This window comes from Canis aureus, chromosome 32 (genome assembly GCF_053574225.1).
Source record: "Canis aureus isolate CA01 chromosome 32, VMU_Caureus_v.1.0, whole genome shotgun sequence".
Lineage (NCBI taxonomy): Eukaryota > Metazoa > Chordata > Mammalia > Carnivora > Canidae > Canis > Canis aureus.
The window spans coordinates 15,873,810-15,888,740 of record NC_135642.1 but is presented as its reverse complement, the minus strand read 5'-3'; the positions used below and the strand labels follow the sequence as shown (position 1 = coordinate 15,888,740).

At 35.6% G+C, this 14,931-nt stretch overlaps 1 protein-coding gene across 8 annotated transcripts in view; it reads right to left on the bottom strand.

Moving 5' to 3' along the window:
* CTDSPL2 (CTD small phosphatase like 2) overlaps window positions 1–14,931 on the bottom strand; it is an 88,816-nt gene that overhangs the window by 51,074 nt on the left and 22,811 nt on the right. For all 8 annotated transcript variants that reach the window (XM_077880917.1, XM_077880911.1, XM_077880912.1 and 5 more), the window contains one exon: window positions 9,483–9,692. In XM_077880917.1, coding sequence (XP_077737043.1) covers window positions 9,483–9,668 — 186 coding nt within the window. In that variant the 5' untranslated portion in view covers window positions 9,669–9,692. The remainder of the gene's footprint in view (window positions 1–9,482; window positions 9,693–14,931) is intronic.

Genomic DNA, 14,931 nt, shown 5'->3' with positions numbered 1-14,931 from the left:
ATTCCCACAAAAAAACTTTTATGTGAATGTTCATAGCCGTCATTTTCATAAAGCCAAAATGTGGAAACAACCCAAATGTCCATCAACTGAAAAAATGGAGTATATCCATACAATGGAATATTACTTCACAATAAGAAAGAATGGTGAAATGATATATTCTGTAACACAAATGCACACTGAAAATATGCTAAGTGAAAGAAGCCAGACATAGAACACTATATATTGTAGAATTCCATTTATATGAAATGTCTAGACTAGGCAAATCTATATGGACAGAAAGTCAACTACTGGTTGCTCAGGGCTAGGGAAGAAAGGAGACTTGATGGGTGACAGCCACTGAAGATGACATAAATGGCATAAAATTGATTATGGTAACAGTTGTAGAACTCTGTGCATATACTAAAAGCTCCTGAATTTATACCTTGCATGGGTGAGTTTTATGGCATGCTAATTATATGTCTCAATAAAGCTACCACAAAAAAATAAACATGTATTTATTATAGGACCCAGCAGTACCAATCTTCTTTATTTACCCAATTTTAACTTAAATATAGGTCCACACATGGACTCAACACAAATATTCATAGCAACTTTATTCATGATATTCATAAAAAACCAAAACCAAAACCAAAAACTGTGTAAATGGATAAACAAATTATGTTATGCAGTACACTCATACAATAGAATTCTAGGTGGAGGAGTGAATAAAAGTAATGAATCCATGCAGTAATACAAGTAAGCCCAAAACTTTTATGCTGAGTGAAAGATACAAGAGATGCTGAATGATTACAGTCATATGAATATGAAACTCTAGAAAAGTTCTATGAGATCTATAACAAAAGTAGATTGATGGTTGCCTAGGGTGATGCTGTGAAATTGTCTGCAAAGACTGTAAAGGTACTTTTTGGTCATTAGTGTATAAATATGTTAAGAATTTGTGACTATATATCTTAAACAGGTATTTTGTGTATAACTGTAACTCCATAAAGTTTTTTTTTTTTTTAAGATCTTATCCATTTATTCATGAGACACACAGAGAGAAGGCAGAGAATAGGCAGAAGGGAGCCTGATGTGGGACTCAATCCCGGAACTCTGGGATCATGCCCCGAACTGAAGGCAGATGCTTAACCACTGAGGCACCCATGCGTCCCTCCATAAAGTTAATTTTTCAAGTCAATATAAGAAATAGAAGAAATTCTAACAGATAACTAGTCTGTGAAAACGAAGGCAGGATAAGAAAAACAGAAAAATAAAGAAAAAATGTGATAGATACAGAATAAGATTAATAAACTCAACCATATTAATATTCACTTTAAACCTAACTGAACATGTCAATTTAAATATAAATACACAGAGTATATTTATTCATGGGAGGGAAAGAACTATATCATGCAAATGCTGGGAAAATTATGTAGCTATATTAATATTAGGCAAAGTAAATCTTTTTAAGATTTTTAAAATTTATTCATGAGAGACAGAGAGAGAGAGAGGCAAAGACATAAGCAGACGGAGAAGTAGGCTCCTCTCAAGGAGCCCGATGTGGGACTCGATCTCTGAACTTCAGGATCATGCCCCAAGCCGAAAGCCGTGCCTAACCACCGAGCCATCCAGGCGTCCCTAGGCAAAGAAAATCTTAAAGCAAATACTAATAGAGATGAGAGACATTTCACAGTGGTAACAAGAACAATTTATACTCATCAAAAACGTGTATACACCTAACAAGAGAACTTCAAACACATGAAGAAAAAAAATGGTAGAAATGAAAGGCAAAGTAGACAAATTCATAGTAACAGTTGGAGATTTTAACATCCCTCTCGTAGTAACTAATAAAACAAGTTTAAGACACAGAAGACTGAAATATTATCAACCAACTAGATCTAATTGTTACAGAATACTGCACTAAATAATTCTGGAATACACACATTTTTTTCAAATACACATGGGACACTCACCAACATAGACTACATGCTAGAAAGTATTAAAAAAAATCAAGAAATAAAAAAAAATCAAATAAATGAAATCATACACAGTATATTCATAAATCACAATGATATTAAATTAGAAATCAACAATTAAAAGACATCTAAAAATTGCCCAAAAATCTGGAAGTTAAACAACACATTTCTAAATAGTCCATGGGTCAGAGACTAAATCATACACACCCACAAAAAAGGTAATAAAAATATAATCAGATGAGTACCAGGTAATGTATATATGGAATTGCTGAGTCACTGTACTGTACACTTAAAACTAATATAACACTGTATATTAACTGAAATTAAAATAAAAACTTAAAAATATATACAATCAGAATGTATGGGAAAATAATACTTTGAAATTCACAGCTTTAAAAATTATATTGGAGGGGAGTGTAATATCGACGATCTAAGTAAACAAGGGGCTGGAAAACTACAATCCAGAAGCCAAGTCCAACAAGCTGTTTTTGATGACCAGCAAGCTAGGAATGGGTTTTTTGTTTTTGTTTTCAAAACTTTTTTTAAGTAAGCTCTACACCCAATAAAGGGCTTGAACTCATGACCCAAGACCACAAGAATCACACGCTCTACTGACTGAGCCAGCCAGGTACTCCAGGAATGTTTTTTTTTTATATTTGTAAATGGGGATGTAGGAAGGGTTGGGGAGGATCAAAAGAATAAGGTTATTTGATGACATAGAAAATTATATGAGGGACGCCTCAGCGGTTGAGCGCCTGCCTTTGGCCCAGGGCATGATTCTGGAGTCCCAGGATCGAGTCCCACATCGGGCTCCCTGCATGGAGCCTGCTTCTCTCTCTCTGCCTGTGTCTCTGCCTCTCTCTGTGTGTCTCTCATGAATAAGTGAATAAAATATTTAAAATAAAAAAAGAAAATTATATGAAATTCAGATCAGAATCCAAAGTCATGGTCGGTCATTTATGTATTATCTGAAGAGGTGAGTAGTAGCTGTAATACAATATATTCCACAAAGTCTAAAATATTGTTTATCTGAAATAGTTACAGAAAATGTTTACTGATTCCTTATCTAAGCTCCCACTTCTAGAAACTAAAAAAGTAAAATTAAATCAGACAGAAAGTATAATATTAAAAACAAATAGAAATCAATAGAAAATGGAAAGAAAAGAGAAAATTAACAAAGATAGACATTGATTCTTTGAAAGAGTAATGAAGCTAAAAAGGCTCTAGTAATAATCAAAACAAAGATAAATCATAAACTATCCATATCAGGAATGAAAAGAGGTACATCATTATAGATACAGCAGACATTGATATTTATGTAAATATCACAAAACTTTATACCAAGTAATTCAACAACTTGGATGAATGAACTAATTTTTTGAAAAACACGTATGACCAAAACTGAAATAAGAAACAGAAAAGTGCCCTTTCATGAAGATGGCTCTGAAGGCGAAGGAAGCCCCTGCCCCTCCCAAAGCCGAAGCCAAAGCAAAGGCTTTGAAAGCTAAGAAAGAGGTGCCGAAAGGCATGCAGTCACAAAAAAAAAGAAGATTCGTATGTCACCTACATTCCGACAACCCAAGACCCTGCATCTCTGAGGCAGCTCAAATATCCTCAAAAGAGCACCACCAGGAAAAACAAGCTTGGAAAAAAAAAAAAAAGAAAGAAAGAAAGAAAAACAAGCTTGGTCACTATGCCTTCATCAAGTTCCCCCTGACTACTGAGACAGCCATGAAGAAAATAAAAGACAACAACACACTTGTGTTCATTGTGGATGTCAAGGCCAATAAGCACCAAATCAAACAGGTTGTGAAGAAGCTCTATGACATTGATGTGGCCAAGATCAACACCTTGATCAGGACTGATGGAGAGAAGAAAGCATATGTTCGACTGGCTCCTGACTATGATGCTTTGGATGTTGCCAGCAAAATTGGGATCATCTAAACTGAGTACAGCTGGCTATAAATCTAAATTTTTTCACAATAAAAAAAAAAAAATAGAAAAGCTAAACAGTCTCATATATATTACAAAAATCAAATTTACAATAAAAGCTCTCACAAAGAATTCTACTACTTATGTAAAGATAAAATAATTCTAAGCCAATATAAGTTCTTTCCAGAAATAAGAAGCAGAGGGAACAATTCTTCACTTGCTTTATGGCCCAAGCATAATCTTGATCCCAAAATCTGGAAATATTAAAATCAAGGCAACTACGGGCCAAAACTCTCATGAACACAGATGTGTAAAAATCCCTTTAAAAAAAAACCCATACACACAATAAATCAAATCCAGCAATACAAGTTTGGTTTTCCATTAAAAATATTTCTGCACTACTCCATATTAAAAGAATAAAAGAAAATCTGAAGACCATCTCAATAGGTGGAGAAAAAGTCTTCGACAAAACTCAACATAAGAATTTTAGTGGGGGATCCCTGGGTGGCGCAGCGGTTTGGCGCCTGCCTTTGGCCCAGGGCGCGATCCTGGAGACCCAGGATCGAATCCCACATCAGGCTCCCGGTGCATGGAGCCTGCTTCTCCCTCTGCCTGTGTCTCTGCCTCTCTCTCTCTCTGTGTGACTATCATAAATAAATAAAAATTAAAAAAAAAAAAAAAAAAAGAATTTTAGTGAACTAGGAATAATCACTTCCTCAAATGAGTAAAGGATAACTAAGAATAACACTTAGTTAACATCATATCTAATGGTAAACCAACTATTTTCCTCTAAAATCAGCAACAAGAAAAAGTATTTACTCTCACTACTTCTCAGAACCTTGTACTAGAGGCCCTAACCAAAGCAATAAGTAAAGAAATAGAGGTAAAAGGCCTACAGATCAGGAAAAAAATAAGTAAAATTTTAGTTATCTGGTATATGCTATGATTATGTATATATAACCATCCAATCTGAACTTTTAATTTTTTTCATTCCATAATAAATGGTAGAGTACTTTTTAATCTAGTCATTAAAGAAGACATCTAGAGAGACTGGCTTATGTTAACTTTTGTAAGAAGGAAGAATGTTCCAAATGAAACCATGAAGCTTGGTAGTAGTACAAAGTTTAGAAAACAAAGTTTTCATCTAAACATGTTTTTAAAACAAGGGGTACAACCCACCAGTGGAGCAAGAAATTAAAGTATTAAAATAACCTTTAAAAGGAGAATAAAAGGGCAGCCCAGGTGGCTCAGCGGTTTAGCGCTGCCTTCAGCCCAGGGCGTGATCCTGGAGACCATGGATCAAGTACCACGTCAGGCTCCCTGCATGAAGCCTGCTTCTCCCTCTGCCTGTGTCTCTGCATCTCTCTCCTCTCTGTGTTTCTCATGAATAAATAAATAAAATCTTTTAAATAAATAAATAAATAAATAAATAAATAAATAAATAAATAAATAAATGAAGAAGAAGAAGAAGAAGAAGAAGAAGAAACAGAAAATAAAAATCAGAGCACATAAAATATATTAAGGGTGAGTTCTATTGCCCATGTATGAATGTAGTAAAAGATAGATTTCTTTCTGAGGGTTATACTTAAAAGATCTTAAAACACTGATTTAATGTAGCAGGTAAGGATTTGATTATTTCATTAGAATTATAACCATATACAAATTGGTGACCCTTAACAAGAGCATAACAGTATTTAGATAAGAAGAGAGGAAAGATCATTTTATTATAGGAAAACTTCAGTAACCATCTATTTGGAAAGGAGTCGAGAGATTTCTGATATAAAATAAATATATTTTAGCTGTGAGGCTTTCACTTCAAATATATATCAGAAATCTCATTATGGGGATCCCTGGGTGGTGCAGCGGTTTGGCGCCTGCCTTTGGCCCAGGGCGCGCGATCTTGGAGACCCGGGATCGAATCCCACGTCGGGCTCCCGGTGCATGGAGCCTGCTTCTCCCTCTGCCTGTGTCTCTGCCTCTCTCAATCTCTGTGACCATCATAAATAAATAAAAATTAAAAAAAAATTAAAAAAAAAAAAAGAAAGAAAGAAATCTCATTATGCTGGGGCCCCTGAGTGGTATAGTCAGTTAAGTGTCTGACTCTTGGTCTCGGTTTAGGTCATGACCTTGGGGTTATGAGATCAAGCCCTCCATTAAGGTCTGCTTGATTTTCTCTCTTCCTCTCCCTCTGTCCCCCCCAGTTGATCTCTCTCGCTAATAAATAAATCTTTAAAAAAAAATCTCATTTTGCTAAATGCAGAAAGAATGCATGTCAAGAATTCCTAAGTGCTCTTACTGACAATTTCATAATTCCGAAATCAGAGAAGTGGTAAATGTTTCAATCACAAAACCTGGATTTGAAAGAGACCAGAGATTTCATTTACCCTGTTATGGGCTGAATTTGTGTCCCCTTCCCTATCCCTAAATTCATATGTTGAAGCCCTAAACCATGGAACATAACCATATTTACAAAGTCAGCTTTTAAGTAATAATTAAGTTAAAATGGGTTCATTAAGGTAGGCCCTAATCCAGTTATGAGTGGTGTCCTTACAAGAAGAGATTACAGCACAGATAACACAAAGGACTGATGGGCAACTATGGGAGGACACAGCAAGAAAGAAGCCATCAAATCAAGAAAGGCCTCAGAAGAAACCTACTTGCTGTCACTCTAAATTTGGAATTCTAGCTTCTGGACTGTAAAAACATTTATTGTTTAAGCATTCAATCTCTGGTATTTTCTTATGGCAGTCCTAGCAAACTAATATACACACTTATATTCATAAATTAACCACCTATGTTTGGTTTACCTAAATATTCTCATGGCTAATTTATACAAAATTAAGACCAGGGATCCCTGGGTGGCGCAGCGGTTTGGAGCCTGCCTTTGGCCCAGGGCGCGATCCTGGAGACCCGGGATCGAATCCCACGTCAGGCTCCCGGTGCATGGAGCCTGCTTCTCCCTCTGCCTATGTCTCTGCCTCTCTCTCTCTCTCTCTCTGTGACTATCATTAATAAAAAAAATCTTTAAAAAACAAAAAAAAACAAAAAAAAAAAAACAAAAAAAACCAAAATTAAGACCAGAATACAGACTAGAACTTGTTAACAATATAAAAATATAAAAATGGGTCAGTGATGGTAAAATGGCAAGTACCAACAGACACTAATCCTAGAAATCATAATATTAACAGTAGAGCAAAAAAGGAGGGTGATATGAGACCATTTCAAAAAGATTCCTGAAACAGGCATAAAAGCAATGTCAGATACCTTAGAAAGGACTACAGCTCAAAAGAGAAAGCAAGAAGGCTTGTCTAAAAAGTTCAATTCTAGCCACATAACTTGAAAAGTCCAAAAGTAGACACAAAGAGGGAAAGGTACCAAAGAAACAAAAAAGGCAGCACAGGGAGTTGTCTATCAGACTTGGTTTTAAAAAGGACATTTGTGGAGATAAGAAATGTAGTTTATCATCCAGTCAGACTAAAGACAGAAGATGAAGATAGATGCAAAAAAATACTAGGGGGGAAACATCCTATAAAAAAAATAAGCTTTAGGAAGCTTTAAAATGATGATAGAATATAAATATAAATGACAAAGTATAAAAGATTGTACTCTTATTTGCTTTAATCAAGAAAAATTTTCAATGCTTACACAAGATAAGTGATGCTATTAAGACATTATCTAGCTTCTGTCTCATTATTCTGAGACAGAATGGTATAGGATAAAGAGCACAGGTATCACAGTCAAATGTACCTGGGTTTAACTCTCAGCATTGTCACTTATTGTAGAGGCAGTACTGCATAGTGGGTTAAAAGTGCAGGCTCTGAAACTTTTGGGTTTCAATTCCAGTGTTGCCACTTAAAGCTAAGTAACCCTAGACAAGTTCTTTAACCTTCCTGTGCCTTAGTTTCCTTATCTGTAATATAGAGATTGTAATGTAGAGATGATAGCACCTACTTTATATGGTCCATACAGCTTACAGAAGTTATTACACTTAAAACACCGAGAACAGTGTATGACACATACTGTTTAATAAATGATAGTAATTACTGTTCTATTTGTTCTTTATTGTTCGTTTTTATCCTGGACATTTATTACAATTATTGTTGTTACGGACATTGTACAAGTTATCTATATTCATTACGCCTAAATGTTTCTCTTCTATAAAATATCAAAAGATAGGAGTTAAGGAACTACTAAATATAAAGCACCTAACAAATATACTCAATAAACATTACTTGCCAACTCCTACCCAAATTTTGAAATAAACAACCTATACTTAAGATACTGAACATAAGAAAGCATTGTACAGATTCTCAATAAAACTTTAGAATATATTATCAAAGAGATGATTTAATGACAATGGGATAAAAAAACAACAATTAGAAGACAGTATAAGCTCAAGAGGAATAATACATGACAAGCTAATCATTTAACTTCTAACAGGATTAGTAGCCTGGGAGGAGAAAAACAACAAATAGTATACCTTGATCTTAGCAAGACATTCCAATACTAATTTTCATAATAACCTTATAGAATACAGTAAAAAAATCTAGATGATTAACAGTACAATTAAATGAATTTGTAGCTGGAGGAAAATTCTTGCCCCTCAAAATTCGTGAATAAAAGGTCAGCTTGCAAACAGGTTTTTACTGGCCCTATCTTATTTAAACCTTTAAGCAGACATTAATGAAAATTGCAAGATTTTGAAATTTATACAAAGAAACTTAAAAATTTCTGTAGGAAAACCCTGAATGTGTAGTTGACATGGGCAAAAATTTGCTAACCAACAAAGATAGATCTTACTACTAAGGGATAAAAAAGCATGATATGCTATGCTATGGTGCCAAATTAAGAGAAGAATGCCCAGATCAAAAGAATATAAACAGAAGTCAGAAGACAGAGGAAAAACCTATCAAGTTTCTTTCTTTTTTTAACCAAAATCTTGTATTTTTCATTAATGTCTACATTATATAATAACAACACTATTTATAGAGTATATTAAAATTTCTCAAACTCCTTTTTCTGTTTGCCATCTAATGTAAAAACAACTATGAACAAAAAAGTAGTTAGAACTAGTCCCATCTTACTATTGTTTTCTTGAGATTCAGAGGGGTATATGAGTTTCCTCAGATCAAGCTGGTCCAAAGTATGAATGTGGAGCATGTGATCATTTTGTCTTTAATAACTTTTCCTCTTTAATAAAGTAATACTATTGTCATTATACACGTGTTAGAATTCAGAGAATTTATTTCACTAATTAGACACTGTATTAAAAATATTAACAAGAAAATTTAAATTTTCTTTGATATAAAAAAATGGAAGTAAAAGAAACTCACATAAAATAAAGAAAAATTTTATTTTTCCTAATACTATGCTAAAAAGAAAAAAAAAAAAGAAGAAGGCTAAATGGATCAGTTAAATAGAATAAATAATGCTTTCCTGAATGGCCATAAAATGTTGTTCATGTTATTACTCTTAAAGTAACAAAATGTAGACATTTCTTTAATCTACTAGCAATACATTTCTCATCTCTGCATGCTTAAATAAAACAATCTATACTTTAATTTTAATGATGTAAGTACAAGGTAAAACCATTACCTTGGGTGTGCTTCCTTTAATGAATTTTTTAATTGAAGACAACAAGCCGGTTTCATTTTTCGGTGTTTTTTCTCCTCCTGAAGGCAGGCTATCATCAACCTCTGAATATTTCCTCTTTGCTCTAGCAGTGCGTTGTGTTTGAATTTGATTTGATTGCTGAGAAGCCTTCCGTGTTCTCAGCCTCATCTTTTATGAGTGCCACATATAAAACTGTAAGAGAAAAATAACAAAGGTTATTACAATTAAACCTAGCATACCCAAACATGCCAGCTTATGTAAGAAAAATCTCTTGCTCCAAGTCTCTAGGGATTAAAGTAAGAAACCAACATTTTTAAGTGGAAAATTGCTTTGAACTTTTACCTTCCCAACAACTTCTAAAATATTACACCCTTTCCAACAACTTCTAAAATATTATACCCTATGATCTAATAAAAATGGGAGTAACATCAGGGTGCCTGGGTGGCTCAGTATCAAAGGTTAAGCATTCAACTCTTTTCTCTTTTTTATAAAGATTTTATTAGAGAGAGAGAGAGAGAATGAGCAGTGGGTGAGACAGAGGGAGAGACAAAGAAGCAGACTCCCTAGGAGCAGGAAGCATGACTCGAGGTTCAATCCCAGGACCTAGAGACCATGACCTGAGCCAAAGGCAGATGCTTTACAGGCACCCAGGCACCTCAGCATCCATCTCTTGGTTCTGACTCAGGTCATGATATCAGGGTTGTGAAATCAAGTCCTGTGTTGGGCTCTGTGCCAGGCATGGAACCCGCTTAAGATTTTCTCTCTCATTCATACATACATAAATGTGCATACTCTTTCCACAGCACTATGCTGCCACCACTCATGCTGACATTATCATTCATTTAATCATTCAACAAATAATTATTAAGCACTTAACATATTCAAGACACTGGGCTAGGTTAAGTACCTAGCAAAGAATAAACAACATATGGAAGGTTTTTGACTTCTGGAGCTCACAATGCAGTGCAAAAATCCTCAGTGAATGAATGAATTACATGAGCATGATTCTAATGATCAACAATCATACAAGTGTAAGAAGAGCAGTTCGATCATTCAATATTTTTAAAAATATTTTACTTAATTTGAGAGAGAGTATGAGCAAGGAGGAGCAGAGGGAAAAGCAGATTCTCCGCTGAGTGGTGAGCCCGATGTGGAACTCGATCCCAGGACCCTGGGGGTCATGACCTGTGTTGAAGGCAAACACTTAACCAACTGAGCCAATCAGGCACCCCTGGATCATTCAATTTATAGGATCATTTGATCTTACCACACATAATGATACTTTACTTTAAAAAAAAAAAAAGATTGTATTTATTTATTTCTTTGAGAAAGTGAGAGAGAGAGAGCAAGAGAGAGCACCAGCAGGTGGGGAGAAGCAGACTCCTGCTGAGCAGGAAGCCCAAAGTGGGGCTCGATCTCAAGACCCCAATCATGACCTAAGCTGAAGGCAGATGCTTAACCAACTGAGCACCCAGGCGCCCCCATAATGATACTTTAAAAATTGAATTCACACTAGAAAGAAAGTATGAGACAATCCACTTGGAACTCTTACTTTCTCGATGAGAAAATTAATGGCTGACAAAACTGTATCAAGACACAAATATTAAAGTACATACCCTAAATTAGAATCTGAAACAGAATATAAAAACTACCAAACTAAGAATTAAGAAATGTGAATTCTAATCTATTTCAATCATAGCTAAACTATAGTCACTTGTTTTCTCACCTGTATAAAGAATACATTCATTTACCATCCTGAGCCTCAAAATGAAAAAGGAATTAGAAAAGTCTAAAGTGCAAAGAAAAATAATGCTACTAACAACAGTGAAGGCATTCACAGAAAAGTCTAACCCCATTTAAGCATTCTAAACTCCTAAAGATGCAGAAATTCCTGGCAAAGGTTAGAGTCTTCACCGACCAATTAAGAAGCTTAAGACATTGTGTCTTTACCAATTCAATATAACAGTCACAGAAAAAAAAGTTAGAAACTTTTAGAAAGTTATGTATACAAAATCTACTCTAACAAAAACCCCAAACTCAAAGGATTCACCAGAGGAGTCCCTAAATATCTTCACAAACAACTATTTTTTTTCCTGTCAGCAAATAGTGTTCAGTTTTAAGTTGCTATCCCAAAATAAAAAAATACTGTCTTTTCTCCTACACAGTCCATGTTAACTTCAAAGGTGTTTTTATCATTCAAGGTATGTATTATTTACTTTAAAACCCTATTTAGAGTGCATAAATGTTGACTTAATGCCTTAGTTACCGAGCACAGCACTCCTTAGAAAAGGAAAATGCTCATATAGAAAATGCAAGAGGGAATTTCTCAAAACTGTTTTTAACCAATTGCTGTAATACTTATAAAAATTTGTAAAAAAATACCCAAGAACGAATCTATCTTAAACCCAAAATCATTAAATGGAAATGATAAAATCTTATGAAATAATACATTGATATAATATAGGTCTTAAAAAACTAAAAGCATATATATATATATATGTAAATCCAGTCTCAGCAAGTTTAAACTTGTTTAAAACTTAAATACTTATTGGTCACCTGCTACTAGAACATTAAGGATAAAAATTATAACCTATGCCCACGAGAATCAAAAAGTCTGTCAGATAAGTATACATATCATAATGTACATATAAAATACTAGATCATTCCCCATGAAAACAATGAAGATAGTCCTGGGAAAGCTTAGGAGAAAGGTCCTTTAAGTTAAAAATAACCAGCAGGCATTTACTGGAAAAAAGACAAGAGCATTTAAAGAAGGACCTGAAAAGTAGGTTTTTGTCCATCCCAACAGTGAATTGTAAAAGGTGTACTTGATATGCCTAAAAAGGCTCCACGGGGCAAGATGGCTGGACAAGGAAGGCCCCCAGAGGTGACGCAGTGCCAGACCATATGCCGTTCTGGAGGGCCATGCAGGTGTGAGCAAGTAAGCTCACAGCCCCACCCAACAAATGTGTGTTGGCTTTTCTCCCCATGGCCATGAGGACATGCCAATAAAGCCTGTGCCCTGATAGGCAATTCTAGCATTTTGCAGCCCTGACCTGGAACCTGCCAGAGGGCTGTTGGAGGCATGAGGCCAATCAAGTAGGTCCCTCTGTCCAGAAAGGTACAACACTAAGCACTCCCTGCCTATGGGCACAGGGAAGCATGGCCTCCCCCAGGGCAGCCACCTCTGCTGGTTGCTCTGTGCTTTCATCTTAAAGCTCTCCCAAGCAGAGGCTCTTATGTGGGCAGAGAAGCTGTTGGTGAGCACCTCAAATTTGCTGTGCTGGCTGCTGCGGAAGAATATGCTCCATGTTCTAATTTTCAGGCTAAACCCACCAAAGTGTGTTTCCACAGGGTATGGGGAGAAAGTCATATATCTAAGAGGAATGAATTCAAAAGCTGCTGCTCAGCTCTGATAGAACAACACTTATTCTGGAAATCTGAAGGGGCCATCGTGGGTATGGCCTTGGTCTTCCCTTGCCTTGTTCATCAATGACAGGAGGATAGAAAAGCTCTGGAGGGGCTCCTGGGTAGCTCAGTCCATTGGGCGCCTACCTTCAGCTAGGGCTATATTCCCAGGGTCCTGGGGTGTGGCCCAGCAGAGGCTCCCTGCTCAGCAGGGAGTCTGCTTCTCCCTCTGCCCCTCCCCACTGCTCATGTTCTCTCTCTCTCTCAAATGGGTAAATAAAATCTTAAAAAGGCAAGGCAAAGCAAGAGAAGAGCAGAGCAGAGCAAAACAAAGCTAAGCTAAGCTTTGGAAAAAGTCTGGGAGCAAATTGAGTCCATATAACTACCTTCTACTCTTTCATAGTAGTCTTAGGGATTGTACCTCAGATAGAGACAGTAGAATAAATGGACTTGTGCCTCTCATTCTTGGAAGCTTGCAAGGGCACTTCCCCCTTCATGTCTTACCTAGACTTTAACAAGCAAAATAAAGAATAGCTCCCTTCCCTATTATAATTTGGTCTATAACAGGAAGTCATGGTGGCAGAAGTGAGATAGCAACTTTAGGTCCCAGTTTACCAACTACCTATCTTCTCCATCTTCTACTACTTATTTAAAATTTTCAGTATGTAATTTCAGCAAAGAAGTTTATTTCTCAGCCAAAACCTCTGTTTCCCCTCAACTCTAACGCCAAAGAAAAAATAAAATTGCAAGTGTGTTAAAAAAAAAAAAAAGGGCAGCTAAAAAGGCTGGAGCAGTTAAGCCCTCATGAACTTTAAAAACAAACTACTCACACAAGAGATGAAGAAAACATATACTTTTCAATTTTTCATGAAATACTTACCAAGACACACCACATGCAGAAATGTAAAACAAGTCTAAATAAATATAAAGAAAATTTTAAAGAATATATTCTCTGACCACAATTATAAAATCAAAAACAAAGAATCTTAAAAAGTACCAAATATTTGAAAAATGTAAATGTAAAATATATTTATTAATAAAATCGTTAGTAAAAGAAGAAAAGAAAGAAAAGAAAACCACAAGGGAAATACAAAATATTTTGGAGAAAAAAATAAAACAAAACAAAACAGCAGCATATGAAAATTTGTGGGATGTAATAAGCAGCATTTAGAGGGAAATTATAAACATATATGTACCTCACACCAGAGTCTCAAAATACAAGAAGTAAAAACTGCCAAACAAAAGTGAAAAATGGACAATTCCACAATAGGTAGATATTTCAATACCTCACTTTCAATAATGAATAGAACTAGACAAAAGATCAATAAAGAAATCAAAGACATGAACAATTCCCTAGACCTAAGAGACACACATGGAACATTCCATTCAACAACAACAGAATACAGAACATTGTCCAGGATAGACTACATTTTAGGACACAAAACAAGTCTCAATAAACTGAAAAGGACTGAAATCATACAAGTATCCGGTTTCCAACCACACTGGAATGAAATTAGAAATCACAAGGAAAGAAACTTGAGAAATTAACAATCATGCAGCAATTAAACAACAAACTCCTAAATATGTAAGCACCGTGTCAAAAAAGAAATCACGAGAATTAGAAAATACTTCAGGATGAAACAAAACAAAATCAAAACACACCAAGACTTATGAGATGCTCCCAAAACTGTGCTTAGAGGGCAATTTACGTAAATGCTTATATTAGAAAAAGACCTCAACTCAATAACAAAACTTTTCATAAGAAACTATAAAGAGGGGATCCCTGGGTGGCGCAGCGGTTTGGCGCCTGCCTTTGGCCGAGGGCACGATCCTGGAGACCCGGGATCGAATCCCACATCGGGCTCCCGGTGCATGGAGCCTGCTTCTCCCTCTGCCTATGTCTCTGCCTCTCTCTCTCTCTCTCTCTATCATAAATAAAAAAAAAAAAAAAAAAAAAGAAACTATAAAGAGAAAAGCAAACTAAATCTAAAGCAAGCAGAAGGAAGGAAATAAAAAATAAAAC